At 33.5% G+C, this 18873-nt stretch overlaps 9 protein-coding genes across 9 annotated transcripts; 3 read left to right on the forward strand and 6 right to left on the reverse strand.

The window, feature by feature from the left end:
• Positions 1-852: 852 nt before the first annotated feature.
• On the reverse strand, positions 853-3132 carry SGM1 (Sgm1p; the record flags this gene model as incomplete). Its single annotated transcript, XM_003672379.1, has 1 exon — positions 853-3132. One exon carries the CDS (start codon positions 3130-3132, stop codon positions 853-855), a length of 2280 nt encoding a protein of 759 aa, XP_003672427.1.
• A 270-nt stretch (positions 3133-3402) lies between these two features.
• Positions 3403-4203, reverse strand: MCM22 (Mcm22p; the record flags this gene model as incomplete). Its single annotated transcript, XM_003672380.1, has 1 exon — positions 3403-4203. The coding sequence occupies one exon, from the start codon at positions 4201-4203 to the stop codon at positions 3403-3405; it is 801 nt and encodes a 266-aa protein (XP_003672428.1).
• A 317-nt stretch (positions 4204-4520) lies between these two features.
• On the forward strand, positions 4521-4814 carry TIM8 (protein transporter TIM8; the record flags this gene model as incomplete). The annotated part of the gene is made up of 1 exon (XM_003672381.1): positions 4521-4814. One exon carries the CDS (start codon positions 4521-4523, stop codon positions 4812-4814), a length of 294 nt encoding a protein of 97 aa, XP_003672429.1.
• Positions 4815-4887: 73 nt separating this feature from the next.
• TTI2 (Tti2p) lies at positions 4888-6225 on the reverse strand (the record flags this gene model as incomplete). The annotated part of the gene is made up of 1 exon (XM_003672382.1): positions 4888-6225. The coding sequence occupies one exon, from the start codon at positions 6223-6225 to the stop codon at positions 4888-4890; it is 1338 nt and encodes a 445-aa protein (XP_003672430.1).
• A 448-nt stretch (positions 6226-6673) lies between these two features.
• Positions 6674-7804, reverse strand: BAT2 (branched-chain-amino-acid transaminase BAT2; the record flags this gene model as incomplete). The annotated part of the gene is made up of 1 exon (XM_003672383.1): positions 6674-7804. The coding sequence occupies one exon, from the start codon at positions 7802-7804 to the stop codon at positions 6674-6676; it is 1131 nt and encodes a 376-aa protein (XP_003672431.1).
• Positions 7805-9068: 1264 nt separating this feature from the next.
• RPS4A (40S ribosomal protein eS4) lies at positions 9069-10177 on the forward strand (the record flags this gene model as incomplete). The annotated part of the gene is made up of 2 exons (XM_003672384.1): positions 9069-9082; positions 9406-10177. 2 exons carry the CDS (start codon positions 9069-9071, stop codon positions 10175-10177), a joined length of 786 nt encoding a protein of 261 aa, XP_003672432.1.
• Positions 10178-13368: 3191 nt separating this feature from the next.
• PMT4 (dolichyl-phosphate-mannose-protein mannosyltransferase) lies at positions 13369-15660 on the forward strand (the record flags this gene model as incomplete). Its single annotated transcript, XM_003672385.1, has 1 exon — positions 13369-15660. The coding sequence occupies one exon, from the start codon at positions 13369-13371 to the stop codon at positions 15658-15660; it is 2292 nt and encodes a 763-aa protein (XP_003672433.1).
• Positions 15661-16023: 363 nt separating this feature from the next.
• NDAI0J02990 (uncharacterized protein) lies at positions 16024-17058 on the reverse strand (the record flags this gene model as incomplete). The annotated part of the gene is made up of 1 exon (XM_003672386.1): positions 16024-17058. The coding sequence occupies one exon, from the start codon at positions 17056-17058 to the stop codon at positions 16024-16026; it is 1035 nt and encodes a 344-aa protein (XP_003672434.1).
• Positions 17059-17693: 635 nt separating this feature from the next.
• On the reverse strand, positions 17694-18758 carry IPA1 (putative polyadenylation protein; the record flags this gene model as incomplete). The annotated part of the gene is made up of 1 exon (XM_003672387.1): positions 17694-18758. One exon carries the CDS (start codon positions 18756-18758, stop codon positions 17694-17696), a length of 1065 nt encoding a protein of 354 aa, XP_003672435.1.
• Positions 18759-18873: the final 115 nt, after the last annotated feature.

Below are 18873 nucleotides of genomic sequence, written 5' to 3' on the forward strand. Positions count from 1 at the left end.
AAAACTTTACTTTAATTTCAAGCGAGTTTTCGATAGACACATGCCATCGAGAATACCCAACACTAAATCCATGCGTAAAAACGTTACTATAACCCAACCAAAGCCTAATTAGGTCCACAACAAAAGGGCTAAATAAACCCTAAAATGAAAGTAACGTTTCTACCTGTTGGAATTAGACATGCTAGCTGTTCGAGTGTAGCTACCACTACTTACATAAGTTAGTTTGCATTTCCATTATCTACCGCTGGCTGTTTGTCCATTTGGGTAGATAGAAGAGATACTTCATACATAAGAAATACCAGAAACAATTGTGACAGAGTGCTATATGGGAATCACATTAGAAACATAATGGAAATTGAGAATTGGGAACATATATAATACGGCACGTGGCCGGAATCACAGAGAAGAAGTAAAGTGTGTTGGTAAACCATATTTATTATTAGAACTGCTACGTACATATAGATGCATTAAGTGAATAACACCATTTTAAGTAGCATTCATACACAGGGAAATGCAACGAGCTGTTCCATTGGCGTAAAGATTTTCACTTAATTTTGCACGGATAAATGCAGATTCTTCATCAAATAATAGAAAGGATAAGCTTTTTCTCAAACTTTGGCAAGGATTGTTGATTTCTTCTGCGCAAGAAGAATGACGGGTCAGTTATCCCAAGCAGAAGATATTAGAACAAGCTTGTATTGTGAGGTGCTCTGATATGAGTTTTATTATATTAGGGATTTGTTACTTCTATATCTTTCGCTTAGTCTATCACCTTTTTTATTAATTGTGTATAAAATATGCATAGACACATATATACAATGATATTCGTTTATTTGTATCTTTGCCTGGTCATCAACCCATTCGTTCTTGCATCTCCACCATTTGTTGCACTTGTTGATGTAACATTTCTTTCAAATCATCTACATCATTCTTTAGTTCATCTACAGTTTCCGTCTTCTCTCCCAGTAGTTGTAGTGATGTCTCTAATTTATGGTGTAATTGATCAATTTCTGATTTCAATTTGGTATTTTCTTCATTCAATCTTGTACAATCTTCATTGCTCTTCAGAAGCTTCAATATTTCTTCATTAGCATTATTTTTCTCAGCTTGTAATCTATCATACGATTCCTTTAAAGAACGATACTCTCCCTCCATACACCTTATTTCTGAACCTAACCGACTCAACATTTGTGCATTCATAATTTGTGCATTAGTGTTTGTACTTTGCATTGCTGTACTTGGTTTACGTAAGGATGGAGTAAAGGGTATCGATGGATTTCTTTGGAATAAAGATTGTAATGCTGCTGCTTCGTCTGGAATATCATCATCATCAGTAACATTAATGGATATATCATTCATAGTATCTGAATGATAATAATGATCATTATTTTCATTAGCTAAAGTGGAATTCCCATCCCCTAAAATATTAGAATTTTGAATCACATCACCTATTTGGTTATCAATATTTTCTTCTGCATTATTTGTGTATGGGATGTTACCACTATTTAACCATTGTTTTTGAAATGTTGATATAATCGCATCATTAGAGGTTGTAGATGATAATGATATGTTTTTCCTCTTAGGTAAAACAATATCACTTTTTGTCTTGCTGTTAATTTTATCTTGAGCAGTACTATCAAGAGTAGCAGGGAAATTATCTATACTGTTTCCTCTCGAGGATATGCTTGATGGAACAATGTTTTGTTGTAGTTGACTTTTTTGAATATTATACTTTTTTTCCAAAAGCGCGTGATCTTCTCTTAAATCATGTAATGACTTATTCAAAGATTCAAGTTCAGAAGATAATGATTTTTTCTCTTCTGTTAGATTTGAGATTTTTTCATGATCCTTATCTAATTGAGAGTTTAATTGTGAGTTCTCTAGTTTAAGTTCATCTATTTTCTTTTCTAATTTATCAATATCATCTTTTGATCCCTTTAATAATGTATTTAAATCGGTTATTTTAGTATTAAGTGAAAATTCAATACTTTCCCAATTTTGTTTACTTGAATTGAATTGCTGTTGAATAAGCTCGTATTGGTTTCTAACATTATGGAGAGATGTACTGGAGTTATCGTTGTTGCTATTATTAATAAGATAACTGCTACTTTGATCTCGGGTTGTATCTTTATTATTTTCCAATTCAATTTTCAACTCTTCAATAGTAGATTCTAGATTCATTATATGTTTATTATTAATTTCTTTAATACTATCAAGTTCATCTTGTAATTTTAATTTTTCATCATTTAAAGTTGTAGATGTAGTTGATAATTCTTCTGTTAATTCGTTCAATTTTTCATTTTTGACATTCAATTCTGATTGCAAACTGACTAATTCTTCATTATCTTTTAACAATCGAGAAATTTTTTCATTAGATTCAGTCAAAACGGTTTGAATATTGCTATATGATTCATTTAATGAATCGAGTTCATCAGATTTATCATTCAATTGGTTATGTAGGTCAGATATCTCCTCTTCCATATTCAATATTGTTTTCTTTAAACTTTTAACTTGATTTGACTTTTTGAATTCATTTTTGGATAATGTTTCACCTTCTTTCTTTAATTGTTCTATTATATCTTCTTTATCTCTAATTAATTTAAAAAGACTAGAATCAGTCTTGGTAGTAGTTTGACTATCTTTTAATTGTGATTTCAAATTTTCATTTTCCTTTTGTATTGATCCTATTTTAGGTTGAACGTATGACGATAATACTTCCAATATTGGTAAATTTTCATAATTATCTGGTAACCATGATCTCATACCTTCGCTAATTACAAGTTCTTTTTGTTGTTGCGATGCATCTGCATTGAGGCTCTTTTCTTCGAAAAAAGTTTTATCATTTTCATCAGTGTCATGTTTTTGTGAAAGACTACTAGTAGAAAGTATATCACTATCAGGAACTGTTACTTCATGTCCTGCATTAGGAACAATACTCGGTGAATTGGGTACAGGGGTAGATGATACCGAACTTCTTATGTTTCCTTGAATATCGTTATCATCATCATCCGTTGTTAATGTTGCCAAACTAGCAGTTGAAGTAGAAGATGGTTTCTTTAATTTCTTCTTCCCTTTTTTCGTAGCCAGAGAAAGACGTTCTTCTAAAGATAATTTTTTCTTCGGTTGAGACATATATGTTAAAGTTTAATTCAATTAATGTATGGAATATGGAACACTCTTCCTATCTATAATATACTGGCATATAGTGCCCTTTTCTTGTCTTTGTCGTAATACTAGTGGTAGTAGAAGTAGTAGTAGTTCGTAGTAGTAATGAACTGGCCAAAGTCTTTACCGATTGAGTGAATGTTTCGCCGTTTTTATTTTTCAGAAATTTTTCAAAAGTTGGAAACAAAAAAAAAACTCGACCGAGTTTCGAACAGACAATAATGAATTCACTACATTCTATGATAAATCTGAATCAATGAAGTCAATCAATTGAACTCTTCTATCTCTGGGTGAGATATTAGAGTCTCCTTCACATATTATTAAATTGGACTTTAGTAATAGTCTATACAGTCTCATTAACGCGCCATTACCTTGTTTGTCTTCTTTGAAATCTTCTAATGTTAAAGTTGGATCATAATTAATCAGTTTTTTCAAAACTTGTGATACTATATCCTTAGTTAACACATTAGCATATGGATCATTGGAGAACAATGCTTCTGTGACAAATTTATTTAATGATTCCCATAACTCTTTATTCTTCATGGCTGTCGATGTATCCCAATCCATTGCATGAGTTTGCACTTGGGAATGTCTTACTTGTCCCTGATCGTCATCATCACCATTCGCATTGTTGTCCAATGATTTAATTAAAGTCTCTATATTATCATTCAATTGTTTCTGATATATTAGCATAGAGTCTAGATTCTGTGTATTCCCTTTCATTACATTTATTGCATCTTTAGAACTCTCCATTCTCATTGATTGACTTAATGATGCTAAACTCAATCCAATGGGATCTGATCTCTCAGGAAATAGCATTGATTTACTCAAGAACCGATTCCATACTTCTTCTTTGTTCTTCTTAGTCTTCGATAGTTCAGCACCGTCTTGTTCTGCTGTTGCAGCAGCAGCTTTCAGTTCACTAATGGCATCTCGAGCCTTCTTTAAGAAATATTTTTTGTTTTCAATGTTTGTTCTTAACGTCTTACCATATAGATCATACCATTCCGATTTTGTTGATACTAATTCTTCCTTCATAACTATCTGGTAGATTATCTTTCCTGCCAGTATTACCGATCCTCTTCACAAGTTTTGTATCGATCAGACTTCTTTGCCGCTTGCCCAACCAACTCTTCTTTTAGTCTGTGTATTATATATATATAACGAACGCAGTTTTAGTTCTTGTTAAAGGGCGAGAAGGAATAGATGTATATCACCACAGAGAAACTTTGATAGTACAAGTGAACAACTGAAGAAGAAACAATAGGTTCTTCCAATTATATTGTCTTTCTGATCTCGAATTACATTAACGTGTTACTAATTGTACTTGAAAAAAATATACTACTCTTCTAAGGATGTCCTTTAACTCTGCTGCTAATACTACCGCCTCCTCTCTTTCTGCTGAAAGTCTATCTTCCTTAGATGCAAATTCTAAGAAAGATATTTCAACTTTCATAGAGTCTGAAAATGCCAAGCAAAAAGTTCAAATGTCTATCCATCAACTAACAAATACATGTTTTAAGAGTTGTATTACGAATGTTTCAGATCCAGATTTGAGTTCTCAAGATCAACAATGTTTAGCCAATTGTGTTAATAGATTCTTAGATACTAACATTAGGTTAGTTAAAGGCTTACAAAACATCCAATGATAAGAAATGGTTCCTTCGAGAAAAATTATCCCATATATTGTCTATATAATCTATCCATCTATCTATCTATCTGTCATCTATCTGTATATAAAAATAAAATTCGAACATCTTCATGCTTACTTATTAACATTTCCTTTTCATCAACTTCAAAATTGCAACCTTTGGATTCTAATTGTTTCATAATTTTCTTTAAACTAATGATAATGTCATTAACTTCTTCCTTTACAATCAAACCTTCTTGTCGGCATTTTAATAGAATCATTATTTCCAATCCTAGAAGATCATACTTATGAAAAACTAATCTTTCAGAAGGACATTCTTCAATCAAATTCGATACTAATTCTAAGATTTTAATAATAACATCTTCATATAACGTTATGAATGGATTTTTCACAAAATATTGACCCAAGACATATATGATACGTTGTAAATGGATTACTGATTGAGTTTTCAGGATTTTGATATTTTCAATTAATATATCAAATAAAGTTATCAATAACTTATTATATTTCAGATCTAAACGTGGTATTATATTTTGAAGCAAGATTTCAGATACTACTTCAGAAATTCTTTTATTCCTTTCCTTGAGATCCCGCTCAAACTCTACATAATACAATTGGTTTAATACCGGGAAAACAAGCGTCATTACTTGAATCGATTCTTGTTCTTTATTCATTGGTGGAATAAAATAACACATTTTCTTCAATAGTGGTTCGTATAATTGGAACAACCCTGTGTCTTTGAACGTTATCCATTTATCATCTTTATCAAACGTTTCGAATTTTTGTAAAAATATGTTCAAAAGTAAAACACCTTTCAATACAATACCTTGTAGATCAGTGGTATCATCTAACAAATTTAAAATTGCAGGATTAATCCACCAAAGATTACTTGATATCTCATTCCTATGTAATAACTTTAATATACCGTACATTAACGGTATACTATTCAAACCACCATTTTGTTTCCATTTCAATTTTTCATCATCATCATCTTGAAACATATTTAATCTTAATTTAGTATTTAATAAAATATTCTTTTTAATACCATTATCAAACTTATATTTGACTTTCTGTAAATCACTAGCATTAGTATTAGCACTATTTTTCAATAGTAACGGTTGTAAACGATCAACGAGCCATTTAATGATATCTTCTCTGTTTACAACGAGTCCTTCTTGTGGATGCAGTAGTTTATCTACTATTTTCAATACATGAGATTCATTATCTACAATCAATAATAGTAAACATAATATTAATTGTTTCCTTTGAATGTCATCTAGTTGCATATTAGCATCATTATTATTATCTTGTAATAACTTATCAATTCCATTTAAATCTTTATATGAAAGTTTTGGAAGTAAATTAATGTTCGATGCAGGTATTTTAAATTGATCGACAAGTTCCATCATTATGTGCCGTTGTATCCTCCTTTTCTTCCATTAACTGTGTTCCTTTCTTTAGCGATGGTCTGCATGCTAACTTATTTCGATGCCCTTAAGAATACATGCAACTTTTTCAACCTATTCACAAAAACGGACGCCAAAAGAGGTGGTAACCCAAATAGCTTGATCTTTTAACAAAAAAACAAAAAACTGCTAGTCTAATGAATGATTCAATTAGACTTATACCTTAAAAAGTATTAGGGACTATTTGAGCTTTTTACCTCTCAATTACTGCACATTGACTATTACTTAGTACTTTCGGTGCGACTTACATTTGCCAAAAACCAAAATTTACTAAAAGAATCATGCGTTAGAAAAAATATAGAATTACGTAGAAGTATATGTATATGTATACAACATTAGCATGGTGAAGCGAAGTGAAGAACCATAAACGTTGTCGTTATATTACTGAAACTTAGGATAAATCGGCAATAACTTTAGACCAGTTACCATGAGCTTCCTTACCGTATTGAATAGCAGCAACCCATTCAGCAACTTGTTTGGTTAATGGACCAGTTTGTTCACCTGGAGTTAATGGGACTTGAATGTCTTCACCTCTCCATCCAATTTCCTTAATTGGAGAGACGACAACGGCAGTACCAGAACCAAAGGCTTCAACCAATTCGCCAGTCTTGGATCTTGAAGCAACTTCATCAATTGTACAATAACGTTCATTAATATCCCATTCATTTGGATCTAGTCTTTCCCTAGCTAATTGTAAAATGGAGTCTCTAGTAACACCTTCCAAGATGGTACCATCTAATGGAGCAGTAACTAATTCTTTCTTACCAGTCTTATTGTCCTTAAAGACAAAGAAGGCATTCATAGTACCAACTTCGGTAATATTATGTTCTGGACCAAATAACCATAAATTTTGTTGATAACCTCTTTCAGCAGCTTGTAATTGAGGTAAAACACAAGGAGCATAATTGGCACCCAATTTCTTGTCACCAACACCACCTGGCCAAGCTCTAGTAGCATAATCAGTAGCTTCTAATCTAACAGCTTTGAAACCAGTCTTATAATATGGACCCACAGGAGAACAAATAACGTAAAGTAAAGCTCTATCTGGAGTGGACACACCAAGAGATGCAGTAGTACCAATTAAAGTTGGTCTAATATATAAAGAATAACCTTTACCCTCTGGAACCAAATGTTTATCTTGTTCGATCAATTTACCGATCAATTTAATCAATTCTTCAGGGTCAAAATTTGGCAGACAAATTCTTGAAGCAGATTTGTTCATACGGATCATATTCATATCTGGACGGAACATGGTAATCTTATGATCATCAGTTCTGTACGCTTTTAAACCTTCGAATAATTCAAAAGCATAGTGGAAAACAACAGCAGATGGATCAAGAGATAAGTTACCGTATGGTTTTATTTCTGGAATATCCCATCCCTTTTCGGCAGTCCATTCAATGGTCAACATATGATCAGTGAATGTCTTACCGAAGATCAATTGATCATTAGATTTCAATTGAGTTGGATGAGAAGTTGGAGTGACCTTCAATTTTGATGCGTCTAGAGGAGCTTGTGTCATTTTTGATTTTTGGTTTGGGTTCAATTGAGAAAAGTTTTAAGGGATCTAATGTGGTTACTAAACTGTCCTAATCAGAAAAAGGATTTTTACTTTTCTTATATGATAAGTTTTTATTTTTCTGACAATGTTTATTTGCGATCGGCTTTACTTAAATAAACAACAATTGTAGAGTCATAAAATGGGTAGATGACAGCAAGAGAAGATGAGGAGGGAGAAAGGGTATATAAAGGTATGTAATTATCCAATTAGATACTAAGTTATTTATATATGTTCGACTTTACAAGTGCGTAAGCTTAGATATTGTATTTAGTAACTTTTATATGACTAACAATATGTTTGCCGTAACAGGCCGGATTCAATCCGGGGAGCATTCTGTTGTGTACATTGTTATTGTACAGTACAGTACCAGCCGATTCTGTGAAGAGAAATGACAGTAATTCGTTGAGTCACAAATTTTTGAATCTCTTAAATAATGTAATAAGTACGTACGTATATAGGTCTATGTATAGAACTATTCATTGCTGTTGTTAAAGTCATCAATTTAACGTTATATAAGATATCAGGAAATTGTCATAATGATGGGGAACAGAAAAACACAAACACGTTAAACTTGCTTTATTTGGTTTTTACAGCTGACACAACAGTTGCGGTTAGTATATAGACAATAATAGAAAGGGTTCCCTTTTCTTTGTTTCCTTTTCCGTTCAATGGAATTGTTCAGTATCCATATTAAATCGTACAATTCACTGATCTTCTATTATAGATATGTCATACATAGTTGCACGGTACGTAGTCCTCCGGTTAAATGGCCGGTAACGGAGAGTATTTTTGCTCTACCCGTGTTATGGGAAAGGGATACATTTTCAAAACCAAAACAGTCACTCCAATACATCCGTACATTTATTTTTACTTTTTTGGAGAGGAACATCCATACCTTCCCGATGCATTTTTGTACAGTATCCTGGCGGTGACAAAAGATTGAAGCGAGCGTCGCACAAATTTCCACGGCAAATCCGATAACGGGCTCTGGCCCATACTCGAAACTTCACGCTTCAATACTGTACGTAGACCTCACACTACGCAGGATTCGCCTTACTAGCTCTAGGAGGAATGGTAATGATGGCTCCCGCTGAGACCAAGAATTAACTAACAAAGGACTAGAGGCTATCACGTTAAAGATAATGAATATTGAAAAATTTCATATTATTAAACAAAATGTAAAAGTGACTTAGAATACCCATAGAAATCAATCACTAAAATAAAGATGGCTAGAGGACCGTATGTTTAAAATTACGATTTTGTGAAGAGAACGAAAAAAATAGAGATTTGAAATTATTGCCGCATCGATAAGTGGGAAGAGAGATAAAGTAGAAGAATTGATGGATTAAAGATCAAAATAGAAATGAGAAAATTTAAAGACTGATACACGGCTGTATTGAAAAGAATAATTGTTAATTGGTATAAAATGAACTACTAGAGGCAATAATATCTATTTTAATAATACAAGAAAATAGACCAAAAAACAACAACAGAAGTACTAACAAAAACACTGAAAATAATATTATTATATTATTATAATCAACAAATTTTTTTTAAAATAGAAAGAAGCATCTAAAAAGATTAGCAGCTCCACACCATTGGTTATTGGACAAATTATCCGGTTGTTATGCTCCAAGACCATCTGCTGGTCCACATAAATTACGTGAATCTTTGCCATTGATTGTCTTCTTAAGAAACAGATTAAAGTATGCTTTAAACGGTCGTGAAGTCAAGGCTATCTTGATGCAACGTCACGTTAAAGTCGACGGTAAAGTTAGAACTGATACCACTTACCCAACTGGTTTCATGGATGTCATCACCCTTGAAGCCACTAACGAAAACTTCAGATTAGTTTACGACGTTAAAGGTAGATTCGCAGTTCACAGAATTACTGATGAAGAAGCCTCTTACAAATTAGCTAAAGTCAAGAAGGTCCAATTAGGTAAGAAAGGTGTTCCATACGTTGTTACCCATGACGGTAGAACCATCAGATACCCAGATCCAAACATTAAAGTTAATGACACTGTCAAGGTCGATCTAGCTTCTGGTAAGATTACTGATTACATCAAGTTCGATGCTGGTAAATTAGTCTACGTTATTGGTGGTCGTAACTTGGGTAGAATTGGTACCATTGTTCACAAGGAAAGACATGATGGTGGTTTCGATTTAGTCCACATCAAGGATTCATTAGATAACACCTTCGTCACCAGATTAAACAATGTTTTCATCATTGGTGAACCAGGTAAGCCATACATCTCCTTGCCAAAGGGTAAGGGTATTAAATTAACCATTGCTGAAGAACGTGACAGAAGAAGAGCTCAACAAGGTTTATAAATAAATCTGCTAACTTCTCAATCCCAATTCTTTCCCGATTTTGTAGATCTACGTAGTTTCATATAATAATACATAACATTTAAAACACAATAATAAAAATAAGAATAAAAAAAATAAAAATAAAACAACTAACCAGTGTGTTACTGTCAAATATAGTCTATTATTTCTGAGGACTAACATAACGTTCTTTCATCTGCTATTTAATTATTCACGTCAACAAAATTACACAGCAAGAGAATAAATGACCCTATAGCCCATTGTTTATTTTTCCTTTTATGATTTTACATTAACGAGTCAATTCAAAACTAAGCAGCTAGCAAAATATCATAAAACAACATAAATAAAAATTCAAAAACCTAAAAACTCTTCTTGAGAACAGAAACTTGTTCTCAAGAAGAAGTTAACGGATTCAGATTGATTAGCCATCTTGAAGTTTAAAGATAATATAGTATAATTGATAATGTGATTTTCTACACACCCTATTTAAAAATAACTAAAAAAAATAAAATAATACAATTGTACATACGAAATTAGGGAATGGTCTTTCCATTTTGTCGTGTGTTTATATACAGTTTAGGATTGTGATCTAAGTTTATTATTCATGGAATACTGATTTGCAACAACAGGTAACGAAGCTAAATCAAGAATTAAAGTTTCAATTTTGTTTGTAGTTACTACCAAAATAATTTCCCAAGCGCTTAAAATAATATCAAATATTACTATTTAGCTGAACGTGGTCAGCTGATTGAATGCAGAATCGTCACAACCTTCAAAATTTGATCCAAATGTTCTACATTGCTCAAGAATTAACTTACCAGTAGACATAAGCTGTCTCCAATTCCCACTCACATAATCATTGTAATCAATGATCCCAATATCACAGTAGTAAGAACCTAAAATATTACCAGATTGCTCACTAACTTGCCTCCACATATCGTCCCAGTCATATTGGCTAGTCAGATAGTGATTATCTGGATAGCAATAATTGTATTTAAGACCTTCCCCTAAATCAACAATTTCACTAAGATTCTCATCACGTTTCGTCAAGGCTGCATTTCCATATACCTTATGATAATGCTTCAAAGAAACGAAAGTACTGTTATCATTTATGGTTGCGTTCACAGCGAATGCCGGAAAATGGTCCTCTCTCCGCAATAATAGAGTTCAGATTTTCTTCACTCCTTGGAAGAACAGCCACGGCAACTAATGCTGAGACAGCTAAACCAGTCATTAATAGTGCCAATATCGCTGACAATGCACAGGAACGGCCAGAGTATGCACCGTTGTCTCCCTCAGTATCTAGACATTCATCTGAGAACGTATCACACTTCACTGCTGCATCACTAGAAGCAGCTAAACCTCCTGATAGAAGCCCCCCACCAAACAAGACTAAAAGCACGTTCCTCTAGAGTTCCGTCATCACCGTCATCACTGTAACTAGTAAGTAATGTTTTACCTTCCCATGTCATGCATGGCCCAACATTAACCGCGTCACAGGATGGAAAGGAGGTACTTCGGTATAACATATCTTTACCAAAACATCATCTTCACATAAGTTAGAGATTACAGCATCCATTTTCGTTTGAGTTTCTGCAATTACAAATTAAAGATGACTTGCCAGTGTTGATAATGTTGATAAGCCTTTCATTTTAGACAGATGAAATAAAAGTAAGAATAGTGAGTAGAATGTTCAGTAATATTAGAGTAGTGACTAATGGATCACTCATTCTTGATACAATTATAAATAGGAGTTATATAAACAAAATAATCAGCAGAATCAATTTTAATATTCCTGTATTCAACTTGCTTTTTATACTTATCGCTTGGGCTTTTTTTTAACCCAGATTTGTTCTGGTTGCATATCTCTTTTGTTGTTTTCCTAGTTCAGGAATCGTTCTAAAACAATGGCCAAAAAATTAAGTGGCTTCTTAATGTCATTGCCATGTAAGACCAAAAGGCGATTCAAAAAAGCTTTCGCGCTCATCGACTTTTGGTCTAAAACGGGCCAAAAAATGTGCCAAAAAACGTGCCAACTTCTGTCCTACCCGGGTAATGTTACATTCTTCTGTATTTTATGCAAAAACTTATACTAACTGTGTAACGCAGAGGCCTGGTTTTTCAAAAGCCATTTTTCTAATGAGGTGAATTTTATGCAAAGCTGTGCAAGAGGGTCCATATTTTGTGAAAACAGCGGGCGGGAAATGTTTCACCTCACCCCTACTCCGTTTGTAGGAATTTGAAAATACCTTTACACGGTGCCTTTCACACTAATTAACTAGTCATTTTAAAAATATTTTAGATATATATCTGTACCCCCAATCCTTCCCTCCCTCCAAATTTATGGTGCTACCCCGGTCTCAACCCCAAAATTTTTAATCCAATCCGACCCCATGCCCAACCCCTCCCATGTCTGGGGGTGAAAGGTATTGATCCACTTTTTGGTCCATTCAGAACCAATGTTGCATCAGGCAAGAAAAAATTGAAAAAATTGAAAAATTTGAAAAAACTCTAATTTAGGGTAAAGTTCTTGGGTCACCAGGGTCTGTTAAATGTTACAAGAATAAAAAACGAATTTTCTTTCAGACCTTATTTTTACGTTAGCACTACACATAATTTACATAGACATAGACATAGACATTTAATTTAAGAGTTTTATACAGAACACAGTCAAAAGTTTAGTTACAAAGCAGGCGGGTTCTCTTGACAAGGGTCTTCATCAAAGAGGTTGGAAAAAACCGTATATTTGGATCTGCAGGAGGAAGAAGTGGTGGTTGTTTACTGGACAATGAAGCAGAAGGAACTGTATCTTGAGGATATATGTTATCGTATGCATCCTGTAAATCATCATTAATGAAATTCATCCAGCAATCCTGCTTGTTTCTGCATCGTTATATAAAGTTGTTAAGTTTCTGGAGGTATTCTACTAGTTTTAAATGTGGTTATTAAATTTTTTTTTGTCGTGGATTTACAACTAATTGTGGTGTATAATTATTCATAGTATAGTATATACATGTCTGTCCAAATTAACGCAACGCGAAAGTTGAAACCGAACAACTTTCCATTTATTGAAACATTTTTTAACTTACATGAACACGTCAGTAACTTCTCTATACAAAAGATCTTTAATATCGTCAAAACCTTTATAATCTTATCAAATAACGCTGTAGGTATAATACCAAACTCGAGAAAGTATGGCAGCTTCCAAAAGGCACAGTGTGAAATCGGTGTCACCACGCATCGACGTGGACGATCAATTATTCAAATATACAAAAAGTAATGGATCTAAATCTTTCGAACAAATAGCGCAAAACTGGTTATTGAAACCATTACCAGATTCTCAAGTTAAGTATTCCTTTTGGTTATACGCGGTTACATTAATTGCATGTGTTGCAAGATTTTACATGATTTGGTACCCAAATGAAGTCGTTTTCGATGAAGTCCATTTCGGTAAATTTGCATCATATTATTTAGAAAGAACCTATTTCTTTGATGTTCATCCTCCTTTTGCCAAAATGGCCATTGCATTTATCGGTTGGTTAGTAGGTTATGATGGATCTTACAAATTCGATGACATTGGTGATAGTTATGAAACGCATCCTGCTCCATATATTGCCTACCGTTCATTCAACGCTATATTAGGTACTTTAACCGTTCCAATCTTATTCAATACTTTGAAAGAACTGAATTTCAAAGCTATAACTTGTGCATTCGGTGCCTTGTTAGTTGCTGTCGACAATGCCCATGTCACAGAAACAAGATTGATCCTATTAGACGCAATCCTTTTAATTTCTATTGCAAGTTCATTCTATTGTTTTGTTCGCTTTTACAAGAGCCAATTAACTTCTCCATTCTCTTTACAATGGTACACTTGGTTATATGCCACAGGGATCTCATTATCTTTCGTCATTTCTACTAAATATATTGGTGTCATGACTTATTCTGCGATTGGTATTGGCATTATCGCCAATTTATGGCAACTTTTGGATATTAGAGCAGGTTTAAGTTTGAAGTTATTTACAAGACATTTTAGTAGAAGATTAAATGGACTAATTCTCATTCCTTTTTGTATTTATCTATTCTGGTTCTGGGTTCATTTTACAGTTCTAAATAAATCCGGTCCAGGTGATGTCTTCATGTCTGCAGAATTCCAAGATACTTTAGGTGACTCTCCATTGAGTATTGGTTCCAAACAAGTCAATTTTTACGATATTATTACAATCAAACATACTGACACAAACGCTTTCTTACATTCTCACTTGGCTTATTACCCATTACGTTATGAAGATGGTCGTGTTTCTTCAGAAGGTCAACAAATCACTGGTTACATGCATGAGGATATCAATAACGAATGGGAAGTTTTACCAGTTAAGGAATTACCTTCTACAAAAGGTCAACCAGTCTTACTGAATGATAAAATTAGGTTAAGACATGTCAGTTCAAATACCTTCTTATTAGCGCATGACGTTGCATCTCCACTTTATCCAACAAATGAAGAAATCACAACTGTCTCTGAAGAAGATGCAAACGGACCAGCATATAAGGAAACCATTTTTGCCTTCCAACCATTGAAGAAAACTGATGAAGGTTATGAAATTAGAACGAAGAACACACAATTCCGTATCTTCCATGTTGAAACAGCTGTGGCCTTATGGACTCACAATGACGAACTATTACCAGAATGGGGGTTCGAACAGCAAGAAGTGAACGGTAGTAAAGATGTAGTTAACCCTGAAAATCATTGGGCTATAGAAGCTATCACTAATCTTGATGATGAAAGAAAAGTTTACACTCCGAAAGTAACCAAGAGTATGTCATTTTGGTCAAAATGGTTCGAATTACAAAACTCGATGTTCGAACATAATAACAAACTTTCCGCAGAACATCCATTTGCTTCTCAACCACAAAGTTGGCCAGGTGGGCTATGCGGAGTTTCATTTTGGACTTCAGATTCTCAAAGAAAACAAATTTTCTTTACTGCCAATATCGTTGGTTGGTGGATACAAGTTATCTCTATGGCTGTTTTTGCTGGTATTATTTTAGCTGATTTAGCAACCAGACAACGTGGTTATTTTGCCCTTGGTAAAATCACTAGAGAGAAATTATATGGTCCATTATTATTCTTATTCCTCGGATGGGCATGTCATTATTTCCCTTTCTTCTTAATGCATCGTCAAAAGTTTTTGCACCATTATCTACCGGCTCATATGATCATATCTCTATTTACAGCTGGGTTATGGGAAGTTATCTTCAGTGATTGTAAATCTCTAGATCCATCTATCGATGAAGAAGAAGCAGGTGCCAAATATAATGAATGTCCAAAGATCTATACGCCATTATTAGCCATTTTCTTCATAGTTTCATCAGTTGCCATTGTTTGGTTCTTCATCTATTTCGCTCCATTAATTTATGGTAATGTTTCCCTACCACCAACTGAGGTAGTAAAGAGACAATGGTTCGATATCAAACTAAACTTTGCCAAATAGAGCTCCTCTAGGTGAAGGTAAAAATATCATGAAAAAAAATTAAAAATAAAAGAAAGGCCTTGGTATTATAATTTTTGTAAATATACAGATATATATTTTGTACTTGCCAATAGCAACATTGTTTCATATAATCCATTCACGAAGAAAAATAACAAGGGAATAAAAGTATAACTGAATTGTTTAACGATAAGGTTTTATTATAGAACCTAACTCTTGCTTCAACATTCGAAATATTTAAACTAACTGAATTATTCCGAGTCTATGAGAGAGTACCCATGCTAATTGTATAAGTCTATTTAACATTCGATATATCGTTCATTTTAAGAAAGAAACAACTTTGAAATGATTTATGTTTAGTAAAAGTTAATTTAGTGTAGGAAAAGGGAGGGCCCTATGCATCTTATTAACTATTTCCAGATAGTTTGGTTCGTTTTCAGTGGTGATATAACCATGTCTAATTAAAAAATCCACCATCACTAAGGCACAATTAGGTTTGAATTCACCATTTTGCAAAGCTTCAATAACTTCTTGCAAAGTAAATAAATTAAAACTGTCTACTTCACCGTCATTTGGTGTTGGTATTATATCATGATCTAACTTCAAATCATAGATATATTCGACTTCTCCAACAATGAAACTTGACTCTGTTGTAAAAGTATCTTCTTGGATATTTTTAGGATAATATAAGTATGAAACAACGCCTGCTGCTTTGATACATTTTTTAATGACACTTTTTGGTAAGTTAGCCTCTTCAACACTTTCCTTGAAAACGGTTTCTTCAATGCCGTATGGATAACCTAGTCCACCTGCAATTATATTATCCAGCATCGATGGCCATGTCGGTTTATTTGCTGATCTTCTGGGAACCCAAACTCTGATTTCCCTTGTAGTTTCGTCCACGACATAACCATTGATATGCACACCGTATGTAATTATTCCCAAGATGCCTGCCATGGCTCTTTCCACGAGGACATATGGTATCGCTCTAGGAGCCCATACTGCATATCTTTCATTCCTCCAACCCTTTATACCTTCCAACGTTGATTTATCATATAACGATTTGGCAAAATCTGAAATTTGTTTATTTCTTTGATCAAAATCGGTACTTCTAAATGAAATACTATGTTTCTTTTCATCAACTAAAAATATTTCCTCGAAGACTTTGTTATCAACACGTCTGAATTCTTCCAATATAAAACTTAAAACAAATCCAATCTTAAGACCATCATGCGTTGTTAACTGATAAACGTTTTCTTTGTAGTTATCATTACGTTCATAATCTAATGGTAATCGATCCACTCTGTCTATAATTTCTAGAAAGGAGAAAGAAGTTGATTCATCTTCCGGAGTTCTAATGAGAACTTGCTGTTGACCAGTAAAATTCAATACCTTAACCATTACCGTTAGATTTAGCTTTATGTCTAGATCCAATTGACTCACCGGTAACACTTGAACTCTTGATAGATTTTTAAGAAGAAGTTAGTACGATTCTTAGTTCGAGGAAGAAAATGGATGGTTTAAAAACCTTATCTTTGATATCACAATATATAAGGGAAATCTAGACTTAATCTTAAAGATCCGACTTCATACTTTTTGATAGTGTAAAAATAATGTCCACTGATAGTTCATTGAGGAAAAGGAAACATCATGGAGTTATTTTATTCTTAAGAATTATATACTCGACCATATAGATCTGGTGTCGGTTTTAAATTATCAATATTTATGCATAATAAGTGGTATCAAATGTACCACTTTCAAATATATGAATAATACAATAAATGGCTCCAATAACCCCTGAAGCTATACTTTGGTAGGTACTGACTATACATCAATTAACCTATTTAGTAAGAAACTGGATTACTACGTCTATATAAATAGCTTTATTTTGTATTCTACATCTTGCCATATTACAAACTCTAATTAAGCAGTTTTAAATAAAACTGGCCCTATAAACACCTCAAGGAGATTCATCTCTTCAGCAAGGTGTCTCTATATAACAGAGTTTTTGCTAGTCCCCAAAGTTATTTTTTTGTTCAAAATATAGAATCCAGATCAAAATATCCGACTTTCAGGGGACCAATCGACCTTGCAGAGGTTGGGATAATTTCATATTGTGTAGCTAAATGATCCATGAACTGATCAAACGGTTTTTGTAACGCAGTCAATTCTTCTGGAGTTTTATCTTTTTCGATAGTAGGATTCTCATCATAAAATACTTTAATGGCATTATTATAACTCGTTCCAGCTGATAGTGTAATGCCCAAACCAACTGTGAATAGCCATACTAATACAACTTTGGAGCCACACTTAAGAAGGATACGTCTTTCTGAATGAGCATTAGCCAATTCCAGGAGAGATATAATAATATCATCTTTTGGCGCAAAATGTGACAATCCATCCAAGGTCTCTAGTGTAAGTTGCCATTTATAGATCTTAAGAAGATTATTGGTGCTTCTCTCCCCTAATTTGCAGGAACATTGGCCACAGTATAGACTAGAATTATCTTCATTATCATCAATGCATATTCTTTCTTTAAGAGTCTTTTCAGTCATCATGAAGTAAGAACCTCCAATAAGTATTTCACCATCCAATGGCTTCAAAGAAGCATATGCGTTACCAGTATTATATACTTGTGTAGATCCATTATGAATGTCTGGTTTATGACAATGCCAGTAGTCCATCAATTCTGCCCAGTATTCTGATGGCATATCATTTAATTTTCTATAATTCTGTTCATCAATAATGTCTGAGTTACAATTGAAACATTTGAGCTTAAATTTCGAGCTCTGTAGTAACTGATTCTTAGACCATTTCCCTTGGAAATCAGAATATACATTGGCTTCAGAGATTCTTGAAGATGATGCTTTCAACCTTAATGTAAATGCTGCTTCATTCCCGGTTCTTTTCACCAGATTAACCGGTTGATCTATAGAAACTTCGCAAGGTAATTTCACTATACTGGATGATGGCATATCATTTTCCCTATAACTAATGCCCACTTCTGTTTCAGAAGATATTCTCACGATGAGGTCTTCAACATTTTCAATAATGATATTGACACTACCGATCCGAGGCAAATATTCTACCAGATATTTCATCCAGGTTTGGAGGCAGTATTTTTTTCTTGATATCTTGAGGGTATAGTTATAGAACCAAAGGTAACCAACTGCTCATCATCTTATCTCTGACATTTACTGTTCTTTCAATTGTAAA

This window comes from Naumovozyma dairenensis, chromosome 10 (assembly GCF_000227115.2).
Source record: "Naumovozyma dairenensis CBS 421 chromosome 10, complete genome".
Classification (NCBI taxonomy): Eukaryota; Fungi; Ascomycota; class Saccharomycetes; order Saccharomycetales; family Saccharomycetaceae; genus Naumovozyma; species Naumovozyma dairenensis.